The sequence below is a fragment of the Acomys minous genome (genome assembly GCF_964271855.1).
Source record: "Acomys minous genome assembly, chromosome: 10".
NCBI lineage: Eukaryota > Metazoa > Chordata > Mammalia > Rodentia > Muridae > Acomys > Acomys minous.
The window spans coordinates 52,772,518-52,787,202 of NC_140491.1; the positions used below are offsets into that span (position 1 = coordinate 52,772,518).

The window sequence follows — 14,685 nt, forward strand, 5'->3', positions numbered from 1 at the left end:
AAAAAAAAAAAAGACAGCATCAGCCTCATCGGAAGCCTCAGCTTCCAAAACAATTCCCGACTGAGCATTCCAAAGAAAGGTAACACACACGGTGAGAAACTGTGCACCCAGCACTGTGACCTGATCCCCTTCCTGCAGCATGTCTGCCCACACCTGTGTTCGGGGGGGATCAAACCCAGGCTCCCCTGCATCCAGGCAAGTATTGGTTCTACGACCGAGTTCCACCCAGATCCTCTGTAGCATTCCAACCCTTGAATGTTGTGCTAAGCGTTCTGAGACAGAGCTGAATGTGAGATTTTCCTACCTTGGTTTCCAGAGTGATGGAGTGCGCCACCACACTCAACACATAATCTTAAAGCCTAAGGCTTTCACCTGCGCCACAGCTGACTTTCCAGGGAAGTGTGCAGAACACAGAGCACTCCGGACTTCTCACACAGCGACGGAGTCGGATCACGGGACGTTCTCCATGATTTTTGTCATTGTCATTTATTTCAATTAAAGAACTATGAGCTCAGAGTTAATGTGAGGAAAACCTTCAAGGTCTTGGCAGAAGGAACGCCTGTCTGTGTACCACAGACAGACACAAAATAAAAAGCACATTCTGTATAAAATCAGATTGCAATAAAGTCTGGTTTGTTAACATCAATCAGTAGTTCAGGCCCCTCAGGGAGAAGCAGTGTGCACTTTTATCATCTGTAAAAATCAAAAGAGCATATTCCCTTCTAAGTACAGTGACCACGGCCTGCTTACACATATAAATCCAGATCCTTCTACTAGGGAATCCAGGAGCCAGTACACAGCTGGTAGCTAACGGGGCCCACATCATGCACTAACAAACACTCTCTTCAAAATAAATATAGTATAAGTTATTTCAAAGTATCAGACAACTGAAAAGCAATTATAGTCTAGACCAAAACTTGCAAACATATTAAAAACATAATTGTCAAACAATTATGAGCCTCATATAGCATTTAAAGGGTACACTAAAAGCTATAATTTCTTTTTGTGTGAACTGAGGGTAAGGCTTGGCTTTTATATGATAGACACTGATTTACATTCAGAATTCTACTTGCACCAAGATAGGAAAGATGTTTTCTTTCAAGGTTGCCAAATACAAATAGCAAAAAAACTATGAATGTAACATTAATATAATTCCTGATTGTTGTGTGGCTCTTTTTGCTGTATGTAATTTATTTGACATATGTGTAATAATATATATGTATATGTAAAAAATAAAAATAAAAAAGGAACAAAAAAGACTTGAAATTTTCTTTTAGAACTGCTATTCTGTTACATATTATCATGGGTTATTCTCCAAATAATTTGAAGGTGTGAAGCACAAGGCAAAGGAAAACAAAAAACAGAAATAGTGTGCATCAGCAGGGTGCAGTGGCGCACGCCTTTAATCCCAGCACTTGGGAGGCAGAGGCAGGCGGGTCACTGTGAGTTCGAGGACAGCCTGGTCTGCAAAGCGAGTCCAGGACAGCCAAGGCTACACAGAGAAACCCTGCTCAAAAAACAAACAAACAAATAAACAAACAAACAAAAATAGCATGCATCTTATGGTCTTCAGAGACCTATAAATAATTTCCAAACACATAATTTAGTACATGTTTACAGTCTGGAACAAAATTTCCCTGAGTATGTTATCTACCTGGTTAGGAAAAATTAAAACATGATCTATAAAATAGTTTTATTTTTCTTGAATGTATGAAATTTTAAGATACCTCTAAGTAACTAGCAATCATAACTTTTGAGGGTCTGTTGAAATTGATTCAGTGAGTAGATTGGTCTGAAAACCATGGAAGTGACTGTGACACAGGACTGCAATGACTTGCTACCTAAACCATCACAGGCTGCATTAGGAAATTCAGAATGTCACCAGAGTCACAGAGGAGAGAGGCAACAACCAGTTCAGGCTCAGATGACTTACAGATAAGCATGTAAAACTGAAAGAAACAAAAGTGGGATTAATATTGTACTTTCCACATAATAATACTGAAAAGAGTAATCCTTCTGGCCCAACATGGTATTGAAATAACTTCACCTTGAGACCCCATGAATTCAGCTTCTTGATCTGTCGCTCCTTAGTGTTCATACAAACTAACCTCAGCATCACGGGACAGTTCACCGTATAACATCCACTTACCAACGCTACGCCTGAGACTTAATGGTTCCAAAACATAATCATCAGTGTACGTGCACAGGAACGGTACAATCATGTCCCCTAATTTCTTATGGTCTTTCTTACCAAAACGTAATCATCAGTGTACATGCACAGGAACGGTACAAGCACGTCCCCTAATTTCTTATGGTCTTTCTTACCAAAACATAATCCTCAGTGCACGTGCACAGGAACGGTACAAGCACATCCCCTAATTTCTTACCAAAACGCAGGCATCTGACAACTGAGGCCTCTTCTCTTTCAAATAAATAAAGAGAAACAAACTCTAGGGATTTTAACTATGTAAAGAGTGCAGTTATTTTCTACACAGCCTAGAATTATACAGATATTTATATAAGAAAATTTATATTTACAATTAGATTTTAGTGACCCCTAACTATGTATTTATCTCAGCATGATTTATGTGGTTTGTGGAATAACTAATAAGACACCTAGAAGTCATTGTTTTGAAGATCTTCAAGAAAGAGCAATTTCAGATGTCCAGGAAGTGTGCCTTCTCTCTTTTTATACTTAGGGTGCTTTATGCAGGACGCCCTTGACCAAAACGACTTTTAGACCTAGGTTTTTTAAACAGAAAACAAAGTCAGACTTGCTTCTAGGGCAGCAGGATGTTGTAGCTGCCTCAGTCTTTGTGCCTGACAACATCTACATTCAGTGAACAGTGTCGCTCATTGAGAATCTTCTACAACCCCTGGAGTGAGCTGCAGTTTGGAATTCAGATTTCCTTAAAAAAATTATATATATACATATATACATATTTATTTTTTAATTACTTTTGGTTTTTCAAGATAGGGTTTCTCTGCTACACAGAGCCCTGGCTGTCCTGAACTCTCTTTGTAGACCAGGCTAGGCTCAAACTCACAGAGATCCGCCTGTCTCCGCCTCCACAGTGCTAGGATTAGAGGCGTGCGCCACCATGGCCGGCCGCTAACAATATTTTTAGAGAGAATGTAGTATGTGTATTGCATAGCATAGGCCAGGGCCAGTCTAGTGAAGCACACTAATGTTTCCTCAGGGAAACAAACCGTCACTCAGACTGTGAGAAGAGTAAAACCGCAGCAGTTCAGGATGAACTTACCACAAACGTTTGACAAGGCTTTTGATTTCTGAGCTTTGTAGGTGTCAGAATTACAAGCTGGTCACCTTAGCATTGCTAGTACTAGTGCCCACACCTCAGGAACTTAAGTTCAACAGAACATCTGTGATGAAGGGCACAGACTTGCCAGTTAGCTTTATGAAGAGAAGTGAGCTGCTATAGACTCAGGAGGCTCTCTCATAAAAGAATAGGACATCCCATTGCCTTCTCTGTAAGAGGAAGTAACCAGGTCTGTCAACTACTTGGTAGGGCACGCCTGTAATCCCAGCACTCGGGGAGGCAGAGGCAGGCAGATCTCTGAGTTTGAGGCCAGCCTGGTCTACAAAATGAGTCCAGGACAGCCAAGGCTACACACAGAGAGAGGTGGGGGGGAGGAGTGGGAGGGGAGGGGAGGGGAGGGGAGTGTAGGGAGGGAGGGAGAGAGAGAAAATGCCGCCCTCTATCTCCAACAGTCTGTCTGAGCGAGAGCAGACAGAGGAGCCGGCAGGGGACGAGAAAGAATAAACAAGCGACAGGGAAGATTCAGGGATTACCATAAATACTAACACATGACGTACACAGTTGGACAATCCTGCCAATTCATAGTTGCACACTACTATTATGACTAGCACATGACGATGAGGAGGACGGTGTGCTAGAGGTCAAACCTAAGGCCTTGAGTGTGCCAGGGAAGCTGCTTACCTCTAGGCTGTACACAACAACCCCTGCCGAGTTCATTTTTACCAGCTGACTCAAATGGACTTGGCCAAATAAACCGAAAACTTAAATTAAAAAAACACTAAACCTTTTATGTTTATGACCTTTAAAAATATTTTTAAGTTAAAATCAGTTCCGACTTTGATGAGATAAAAACTGAAAGCTTACTGCATGCTTCTAGTGTTTTAGCCTCTGCAGAGCTAGAGGCATCCTGCTCACTCCCTGCTCATTTACCTTGGATTCTTGTCCGAGCTGTTTTGTCGGGCACTGGTAGGCACCGAGGCTTTGACTTGTGCTTCAAGCCTAGAATAAATACCCCCTGCAAACTGTAAATAAAGAGACAAAGTCGAGTTACCGTCAAGGAAATAAAGCCTGACCCACAACATGACACACTTTCAATTTTAGAAAGGAATTTCATTTTTGAGCTATAAAACTCAGGCTTTTGAAGTATTACGTACAGTAAAACTTACCACTTTCTGGGTTGTTGACAAATGTAAAACCCTTCAACGATGAAGACACAGACCTGTCTTATCATCCCTAAAAAAATCCCCCTTCCTGAAGCCGATCCATGTAGCACACCCATCAACCACCAACCTGCTGGTCTGTTTGTACAGGTTAGCATTTTCCAGAACACGCTGCATTAGGAGTCATGCAGCATGTAGCCTTTTCTTATTATGCATATAGTGTACACCTGCAGGCCAGAAGAGGGTGCCAGATCTCATTCTAGATGGCTGTGAGCCACCGTGTGGCTGCTGGGAATTGAACTCAGGACCTCTGGAAGAGCAGACAGTGCTCTTAGCCTCTGAGCCATCTCTCCAGCCCCGTATGTAGCATTTTCAATCTTTTAATTTCCTTGACTTAGTATAATGTACAGATTTATCCATAGGAGGATTTTATTGTGTGTGTGTGCTCCTGTGGAGGCTGGAGAAAGGTATCAGTAATCCTCTAGCACCTTGTGCCTCTGAGCAGGGCCTCTGGCTGAGCCAGCGCGCCCTTCTGTCTCCTCTGCCCTAGGCCCTGGCTCCAGCACAGCTGCCTCTTGTCTGGGGCTGGAATCCCAGCTCCTGCTCCCATGCCGCTCTTAGCCACCAGGTGACTTCTCTGGCCCCGAGTCTGTCTGTCTTTATTTTTAAACGTGTAGTTTATTTGCAAAACCCCAAACTCCCCTCTCCCCTTAGGGAGGGTCTCATGTAGACTAGGCTGGGTTTGAACTTAACTATGTAGCCAAAGATGACCTTGAACTTCTGATCCTCCTGCCTCCACCTTTCACGTGCAGGGACTGCACCACCGCATCTGCTTTATGTGCTGCTGGGCATCCAAGCCAGGGCCTTTGGCATGCTGGGCGAGCATTCTACAAACTCAACTACATCCCCAGCAACCAAATACTCGTGAGCCTGAGGGCTCTTTGAGAGAGAAGGGTTATCGAGCTGCTATAGAAATCAGAGGAAAAGGAAGGGCAGACCCTGGCACAGCCCCACAGGGACGATGCCCCTAGGCCTGGGGACTGCAAGCACTCAATTGCAGCTGTTGCCCACGCTCCTCCTGCTGAGTGCTGAGGCTACAGGTGAGCAGCTTATACCTTGTTTTCAGTTAGGCTTCCGCTGTCTTGTTTCTACCCTTTTAAATTGAAGCAACCTCAGAATTTTTCTTGTCATATTTGTTAGGTAAAGACATCATTTTTTTTTTGTTTTTTTTTTTTTTTTTTTTTTTGTTTTTTTTGAGACAGGGTTTCTCTGTGTAGCCTTGGCTGTCCTGGACTCGCTTTGTAGACCAGGCTGGCCTTGAACTCACAGCGATCCGCCTGCCTCTGCCTCCCGAGTGCTGGGATTAAAGGGGTGCGCCACCACGCCCGGCTAAGACATCATTTTTGAAGTCTTTCAGGTTTTTCACAATTATGAACAATGTTGCTATAAATGCATGGCATTATGAAAAGCTGCCAAACAATTTTCCATTCCCTTTTGCATCCCTACAACCTGTACAGAATTTCATTTGCTTCATTCACATCCTCACAAGCACTTAAAATTTTCAGAGCTTGCAGAAGCAGTATAGCACTGAGATGTTTTTTGTTGTTTTCTTTTTAACAACCGATTAAACCAATTTATTAAAATAGTTGACTTAGGCATCTGTAATGGTGACTTCAACCTCTACTCCTGGCTCAATACTGATGGAAGTAATCTCCTTAACAATCTCAGAAGGACTGTGTAAGTCAACGAGTCGCTTGTGGATTGTCATCTGGAAACCATCCCAAGTCTTGGAACCTTCACCACAGGGTTTTCTTGTAGTGAGTCTCAGTGTCTTGGTAGGCACGCGCACCGGTCCCTTCACGCTCAGATTCTTCTCCTTTGCGCCTCTGATCAAGTTGGCACACACCTTCTCCAGCGGCTTCACGTTGCGGCTGGTGAGCGTGATTCGAATTCGGTGAATGGCCACCTCGGGTTCCACGGGCGTCTTTCCAGCATCTTTAAAGGCCAAGGCTTCCTGACTTGTTCCTCAGCAGGAGTGAGCAGCGCTGAGTCAGGATGGGAGCAGAGTGAACAGAGCTCCACTGCACGCACCAAGGGATGTTAATTTGTATTTCTCCAATGACTACTAATGCTTTTTTTGTGTGTGTTTACTTGCTACCTGCATCTCCTTCTTCAAGATGTTTGGCTAATCCTAAGCCTGGTTTATTTACTCATTGTTATTTTAAATTATTTTGTGTGTATAGGTGTTTTGCCTGCACAGCTGTGTATCAGCTATGTAGTGCCCTTGGAGACAAGGAGGGCCTTGGAACCCCTGCGGCTGGAGCAGTTGGGAAGGGTTGTGAGCAGCCGTGTGGGTGGTGGGAACTGAACACAGATCCTCTGCAAGAGCGGCCAGTGCTTGTAAGTGCTCTGCCACCTCTCCAGACTCTATTATTTTGAGACAGGCTACCCTGGTTGACTTGGGACTTACTATATAGGTCAGGTAGGCCTGGCACTCAAAGAGATTCAACTGCCTCTGCCTCCCTGAGTGCTGGGATTAAAGGCATATACCACCACACCCAGTTTGCCTATTTATTTCTACTGGATTATTTTATTATTGAGCTCTTTGAGATTATAATTTAATTATAATATTCTCCCTTTCTTTTCCAGAAATTCTTTATCAGACAAAATTTTACACATAGTTTATTATTTTATATGAACTTTTAATCCTCTCCCTCTCTTTTGGTTTTTCGAGACAAGGTTTCTCTGTGTAACAGCCCTGGCTGTCCTAGACTCACTCACCCTGTAAGCCAGGCTGGCCTTGAATTTACAGAGATCTGCTTGCTTCTGCCTCCCTGAGAGCTGGGATTACAGGTGTGCCACTGCGCCCAGCTGATTAATTTTTCTTTTGTGGCTAACGCTTTAGTGTTGAAGTTAAGAAACTAAAACATTTTTAATAATTAAGTGTGTGTGTGTGTGTGTGTGTGTGTGTGTGTGTGTATTGCACAAGTTTACAGGTCTTTTAGCTAAGGAAGTTTTATCTAACTGAGGATCAGTTTGTTTTCCTTTGTAAATTTTATGGGTAAGCAAATAGCTGTTGCCCCATTTATTTCTACTTTTGCTCTTGGGGGCTGACTTCAGGGTCCTGTGCATTCTAGGCATGCACTGCACCAATGAGCTACATCCCAGTAAGGACTAGGGCAGGAGCTGCGGTGCACTTATGATACAAATGTGCATAACACACAATGCTAGTACATATACATCTTCTGGGAGTACAAGTAGAGTTCAGCCCCGAGTCTCAGCAAGACAGCATTTTACCTCAGAGTGACATCTAGGCAAGAAAGATGACTAAATGCAGCACTTACTCTCTTCACTTGGCCAACAGTACACAGCTAATCTACTCTTGGTGTGACATTATGCTTTAAGGATAACATGCTTTATCAAGTATGAGAAGAGAACTTATGGACCATATATAATGAGAGATGACAGAAAACTTGTATGTGAATTTTGGTTAACTGACATTGAATATAAAAATATCTAAGATGCTCTTTTAACATCCTTTTTAAAAATTTGAAAAATATTTTCCATGCTCAAGTACAGTATAATGGCTTTGGTGGTTTGAATGAAAATGTCTCCAACAAGCCCATAGGGAGGGGCACTATCAGGAGGTGTGGCCTTGTGGAGGAAGGGTGTCACTAGAGACGGGCTTTAAGGTTTCAGATGCTTAAGCCAGGCCTACTGTGTCCGTGTCTGTGTCTGTCTGTCTGTCTCTCTCTCTCCCTCTCTCTCCCTCTCTTTCTCCTCTCTCCCCCCTCTCTCTCACTTCCTGCTGCCTGTGGATCCAGATGCAGAACTTCAGCTCCTCCTCCAGCACCTTGTCTGCCTGCATGCTGCCGTGCTTCCCCCCATGATGACAACGGACCACACTTCTAACCTGCCAGCCTCACTCAAATGTTTTCCTTTGTAAGAGTTGCCTTGGTCATGTGTCTCTATAAACAGTAGAAACCCTAACCAAGACAACAGTTACTTTTCGTGATGAAATAAATGCAGGAAGGAATATAAGCGTAGCACCCTGGTGCATATTCTTACTTCTTTTGATTCCTTTGACTTGACTCGGTCCAGATCGCCCAATCTCATTTTTATCAGATGCCCTGTAATTTCAGACATCCGTCGCTGATCTGAAAGTAAAAAACAGAAAATTGCTTTTCCTAAGAATAACAGGTGTCATTTTCAAAGAAAGACTATAATCAACAAAGGCATATAAAAATGCCTGTTGCTGTTCTTTTCAGGTGCATACTTCAATCTATCTGTGAAGAGTGTAAGGTAGCATGGAGCAAACGGCTAACACATGACAGCTGCACTGCCTTTCAGATGGCCGCACGTGAGGCGGTGTGAGGCTCTCCCAAGCATCGTGTGCTGCAGTCTGATCCCTACTGTGGTAATGTTGAGGGGTGCAGGAACCTTGAGGAGCTGGGGCCTGGTGGAAAGTGGTTAGCTCACTGGGGCCACCAGTCCTAGAAGGGATCAAGGGAGTTACTTGTGACCTGTTTAATTCCTGTAAGGGCAGGTTGTTATAAAAAGAATCTCTTGCTGGGCGTGGTGGCACACACCTTTAATCTCAGCACTCGGGAGGCAGAGGCAGAAGGATTGCTGTGAGTTCGAGGCTTTTGTTTGCTTTTTTGCCACGTGACTGTTTCCTCCTATACATGCTCCTTAGGATGACATCTACCATGTTAGCACTGTAGCCAGAAGGTGTTCACCAGAGCCAAGGAGACACTTACAGCACTGCAAAACTGTAAGCGGAATAAACGTCTTTTCTTTATAAAACACCCAGCTTTGAGTATTTTGTTATAAAAGCACAATGTCAAGAAACAGCCTAAAACATATTTAGTAATTTTTTACAGTAAAATATGTAAAAACAAGTGTAAGAGATCTTAAAGTCACAGATGCATAAACAACGTATTACCCACTGCATGGTCTAGTAATGAAACTCTGATTGGTACAAAGAGAATGTGCACACGTGGGGCCTTATTTTGGAACCTTCAAGACTATTCAGCATATAATTCATGGGGCTGGAGAGATGGGTTAGTGGTTAAGAGCACAAACTCTTCTCAAAGGGGCCCAAGTTTGGTTCCCAGCACCCACATTAGGCCCATCTCAGACAGCTCCCCGCTGCCTGTGACTCCAGCCGCAGGATAGGTGACACCCTCTTCTGGCTTCTAATGGTACCTGCACTTACCACCCCTACAAATACACACAATAATAAAAACACTGTTGTTTATACCTAGCTTGTATGTTACTCAGATAATAAAATTTACCATCTTCTCTTTGTGCATCTTGGTTGAACCTCAGGGACCTGGTGGCATCCCACTTATTCTTCTGCGCACTCACGCTGTTGGAGAAATGGGACAGGCAAGAGCACTGGTGCTGCTGTCAGAGGGGACTGCCACACAGCCCGTGCCCAAACCGAACAAGGGACGGATTTCCAACTGGACACAGAACAGATACTCACATGAAAGGAGAAACATCTCTAGACGTTGACTGGAAAAAAAGAAAAGATAACAATGTCTAATCCGAGCATATTTATTAGTTAGGGCTCCAATTAATTATAAGAGCAATTTACATTTATTTGAGTTCAAGACACTATACCAAGAACATCTGAAACTGTGATTTATTTAAACCTTGCAACAACAGCTGCAAGAGTGGTGGTGCCCACGTTAATCCCAGCAGAGGCAGGCAGGGTTCCATGAGTTTCAGGCCAGTCTGGTCAACATAGTGAGTTTCAGGCCAGCCAGGGCTATATAGTAAGACCCTGTTCAAACAAACAAACAAACAAAAACAAACAAAGCCCTGCAGCAAAAACGTCTATAGTAGTGAAAAAAAGCTTATTATGACCTTCATGGTAAACAGGTTCAGAGAAGAAAGTTTATCAGAGAGAAAAAAATATAGACTTTGAATGTCTACCTGTTGAACTCATGCTAAGCTTATGCAATATTGAAAAAACACATTCATACATCTGTAGTACTTAATTAACTAAGATTCAATGTAACTGGGTCTTACCTTTTGCTTTTTTTCTTTTTAAATATTTTATGTGCAGGTGTTTTGCTTGCATGTGTGTGCGTGTGAAGTGCTGGATGCCCTGGAACTGGAATTCCAGGTAGTTGTGAGCTGCCATGCACGTGGTAGGAATTGAACCCAGGTCCTTGTGAAGAAAAGCCAGTGCTCTTAACCACTGAGCCATTTCTCCAGCTCCTGTGTGGATCTTATCTTAGAAATAGCCTTTAATACATGTTGGGATTCAGGGATTCTGTTCAGTCACCTGAAGCTACTACTGTTTTGTCAGGAAAATAAAGTGAATTTTCTAGGTCATGAAACAGAATTTATGTCAATTTTAAAAGTCTATTTACTTTTTATAAATCCATACTACTGGTAAAAATATTAAAAAGTTTAAACAGCACATATAATAAAAATTATCTTTAGTGGTCCTTTCCACATGTAGTTAATCTCGCCAAGTGCTTGTGTGAGTGGAAGGGAATCACGCGTATCCCTCTCTTACAGAGGATGATGTGTCGTGCCTATGCAGTGTTTTGCACCGTCCTTTTCCAGTGCTCCTGTATCTTCTGGATCCCTATCTCCGGCTGTCCGGGACTCACTCTGTGGACCAGGCTGGCCTCGAACCCACAAAGATCTGCCCATCTCTGCCGCCGGAGGGCTGGGCTTTCAGGTGTGCGCCACCACGCCTGGCCCTGCTTGTTTACTTCTTATACGGACGTTAAAACTGCACTGCGTCTTCCATTTACCTTCTCCAGCGCCTTTTCTTTCTTTTGGGAACAGGGTGAGGACAGCTGCTTCTTTGGTTGCTTATTAAACTTCTTTGGCTTCTCCCTTTTCCCTGGCAAACAAAGGACAACATTAGGAACATGAGTCCCGTTCTTCCACAATGTCATTGCTACTCCCCCCCCCCCCCCCCAGCCCTGGCTGTCCTGGAACTTGCTCTGTAGACCAGGCTGGCCTCAAACTCAGAGATCTGGCTGGTAAAACAGTTTTAAATATCCCCTGCTTTCTTTAAACGTAAAAAGAAACCAAAAATCTAGTTGGATGTGATGGTGCCCACCCGTAACCTGGGCAGTCCAGAGGTGGAGGCAGGAGGATCAGCGAGTCAAGGCCACCCTGGGCTACAAGAGACCCCGTCTGAAAACAGCAGAAACGGAACTGCCCTTCCCACCTCAGGCACACCAATGATCCAGGCTTCTACTTTAAGAATTAAAAACATCTCTGACAGTGACCTCCCAGAGAGACCATGCGCTTTAGAAAAACTCGCCTTTGCCCCATCCAGGAGAGGAGAGCAAAGACGAGAAGAGTGCCTGCTGCATTCCGTGTCTCGGATGTGACATGCTCAGGTCACATAACCTGCCGCCATCACTACCCACGCACAAACAGCAGTCCGCGTGTTGGCTGCTCCACTCTCCTGTCAGCCCACACGGAGAGCACGGCTGACAGGAGGATTCTCCTTCAGGATGAAGCAGCCCTGAAAGCACCCCAATTCAAGATGAGGGGGACCACCCCAAGAAGCACATTTTGGATATGAAAACACACTCAGTTCCAAATAATTATAAAGAATGAAATACTTTGAGAGCAAATGCCAAAACAAACTACAGAAAAATATACCCAAATCTGCTTCTCTGAAAATGTTAATAGTAATTAAAATTCCAGCAAACTAGCAAGACAAAAAAAGAAACAAATTCCTAACACCACAGGCAGAGACGCCAGCGTTAGACAGCCTCCCGATACACTGCCAGTGCACTGGGCAAGATGTGATTTATATTACTAAAGCAGATAAGAAATTGAACACGTGGGCAGCATTACAATAAAGAAGTTAAATCCATAATTAAACCCCCTACGGGGAAAATCCCAGGCCTGGTAGCTTCCCCACCTGTGTCCATAGTCACCTATGGTATGGTATGGGCTGCTGCTCAGTAGTGGCAGGCTTGCTTAGCAGCCCCCAACCCACCTCCTACCCCTACCAAAAAAAGTGAGTAGTACACTTTGTAATTTAGGGAGTTATGACACATTTGATATAAAAACTCAAAATAGATTCCTAAGAGAACTGAATATTCCAATGAACACCAACAAAAATTTCTCAGTAATATATTAGTAGGTCAAATGGCGTAAAACATAGTATCTCTTTAACAAGTGGAACTGACCTCAGAAGAGTAATGTAGTACTTGAAAGTCAGTCAGTACTATACTAGCATCATGAAGGAAAAAATTTGTATGATCTTAATCAAAAACAAAAAAAAACATTTGATAAACTACAAAATTCATCCACTATAAAAACCTAGCAATGCAGAAATAGAAATGATCTTTTCAACTGAGAAAAGCACTCATGGAAGCCACTAATTATTGTTAAAATTAGTGGCTAACTACAGGACATTATAAGCTACCTGATGTGGTTACGGGGAATCAAACTCAAGTCTTCTGGAAAAGCAGCATGCTTTCTTTTTCTTTCTTTCTTTTGTTCTTTCTTCCTTTCTTTCTTTCTTGCTTGCTTTCTTTCCTTTTTTTTTTTTTCTTTTTTCTTTTTTGAGATACGGTTTCTCATGTAGCCCTGGCTGTCCTGGAATTCTCTTTGTAGACCAGGCTGGCTTCAAACTCACAGAGATCCTCCTGCCTCTGCCTCCTGAGTGCTGGGATTACTTTCTTAACTGCTCAGTTTCTCCCCTCCCCTCTCTCTAAAGAGTAAAGATAACATACACAGAGGACCAGGGTTTATTTACTTACTTATTTTCTCTGTGTTTGTGTGAACGTGTGAGCACCATGGTACACGTGCAAATGGGGAGGCCAGAGGGACAAATGTAGGTGTGGGTCCCAGGTAGGCTTGGCAGCCAGCACCTTTATGTGATGAGCCAGCAGTCCAGCCCGGTGGGTCAGGGAATCTTAATGGAACTTCCTTTTTGTTTCTATTTCTCAGTGTCATCTGACATGTAGACATGTAAAGCCAACAGACCATGCTTGCATTAAAATACCCAGAATATAACTGTCCATAAACAGTGAAGGTTGACTGTAATTAGGAGCCATTACTTTGTTTCTTGGACACTTCTTCTTCATCACCGACTTCATCTTCAGTGACCTCAGACCCAGTGGTGTACTCTTCCTCTTCTGAGAACAACGACTGCTGTTTCTAAGTGGGGGGAGAGACATGTCACATTTACCTAGTTAACGGAGAGTCAAGTGAGAACTAATAAAACGGGGCCGGAGTGACGGCTCAGCAGTGATGAGCATGTCTGCTCGCTGACTGACACAGCTGGATGCCATCACTTCCATCAGGTGCCTCACTGACGCGTACAGCCCGAGAGCCACAGTATGCAATGCCTCTGGCCACTGTGGGCACTCACATGCATGGGCGCGCATACACACACACGTACAACTTAAAATAAACATTTTTTAAAATGGACTAATAAAATACTAGGTATAGTAATGTCAGCACTTGTGAGGCCAAGGCAGAAGTACGGCAAATTTGAGGCTAGCCTGCTCTACACATGGAGACTATGTCTCAGGAAAACAAACAAGTGAACAAACACACACCATCTAGTTATACATGCCAGAGCCCCAGCGCTGGGAAGGGGGAGGCAGGAGGATAAGACCTCACAGTCACTCTCAGCTGTACAGTGAATCCCTGGCCAGCCTGGGCAACATGAAATTATCTGAGCAGCCAAACCGGAAAACAAAACAAAATGTCCAACAAAAAAAGAACTTATTAGACTTCATAACCTCCTCATGTGACTGAGTCGCACTTATCTAATTATCTAATTATTTGCATGTGGCCATGTGCAGAGGCTGGAAGAAAAGCTGCAGGAGCCAATTCTCTCCCTCCACCTTGTGGGCCCTAGGGATAAAACTCAGGTGGCCAGGCTTGGTGGCAAGCACCCTTCACTGCTGTGCCACGTCACAAGCCCCTAACTGTGATTAAAGGTGACTTTTTAAATCTTTAAACCCTGGTCTGGAGAGATGGCTCAGTGGTTAAGAACATTTGCTGCTCTTGCAAAGGACTACAGTTCAGCTGGCAGGACTCAGGCCAGGTGGCTCGCAGTTGCTGGGAACTCTAACTCCAAGGGTTCTGATACCCACTTCTGGCCCCCAGGGCACCCTGACATTGGTGGCAAACACACATTTAAAATAAAAATGTCTTTTAACAAGAATCTTGCACTGGGCATGGTGGTGCATGCCTATAATCCCAGCATTTGGGAGGCAGAGGCAGGCGGATTG

The 14,685-nt window shown here is 43.7% G+C and overlaps 2 protein-coding genes across 9 annotated transcripts in view; both read right to left on the minus strand.

The window, feature by feature from the left end:
• Positions 1–467: 467 nt before the first annotated feature.
• SANBR (SANT and BTB domain regulator of CSR) overlaps positions 468–14,685 on the minus strand; it is a 52,632-nt gene continuing 38,414 nt past the window's right edge. For 6 of the 8 annotated variants that reach the window (XM_084799749.1, XM_084799743.1, XM_084799746.1 and 3 more), the window contains 7 exons: positions 13,501–13,600; positions 11,221–11,312; positions 9,933–9,961; positions 9,739–9,812; positions 8,510–8,598; positions 4,212–4,303; positions 468–1,949 (listed from right to left, as the gene is read on the minus strand). In XM_084799749.1, the coding sequence (XP_084655875.1) occupies positions 1,871–1,949; positions 4,212–4,303; positions 8,510–8,598; positions 9,739–9,812; positions 9,933–9,961; positions 11,221–11,312; positions 13,501–13,600 (555 nt within the window). In that variant the 3' untranslated portion in view covers positions 468–1,870. Of the gene's footprint in view, positions 2,743–4,211; positions 4,304–8,509; positions 8,599–9,738; positions 9,813–9,932; positions 9,962–11,220; positions 11,313–13,500; positions 13,601–14,685 lie in introns of all 8 variants that reach the window. The other 2 variants (XM_084799748.1, XM_084799747.1) reach the window with 2 other exon arrangements.
• On the minus strand, positions 5,660–7,573 carry LOC311606454 (small ribosomal subunit protein uS10-like; the record flags this gene model as incomplete). The annotated part of the gene is made up of 2 exons (XM_084797750.1): positions 5,660–6,466; positions 7,537–7,573. 2 exons carry the CDS (start codon positions 7,571–7,573, stop codon positions 6,093–6,095), a joined length of 411 nt encoding a protein of 136 aa, XP_084653876.1. The 3' UTR covers positions 5,660–6,092.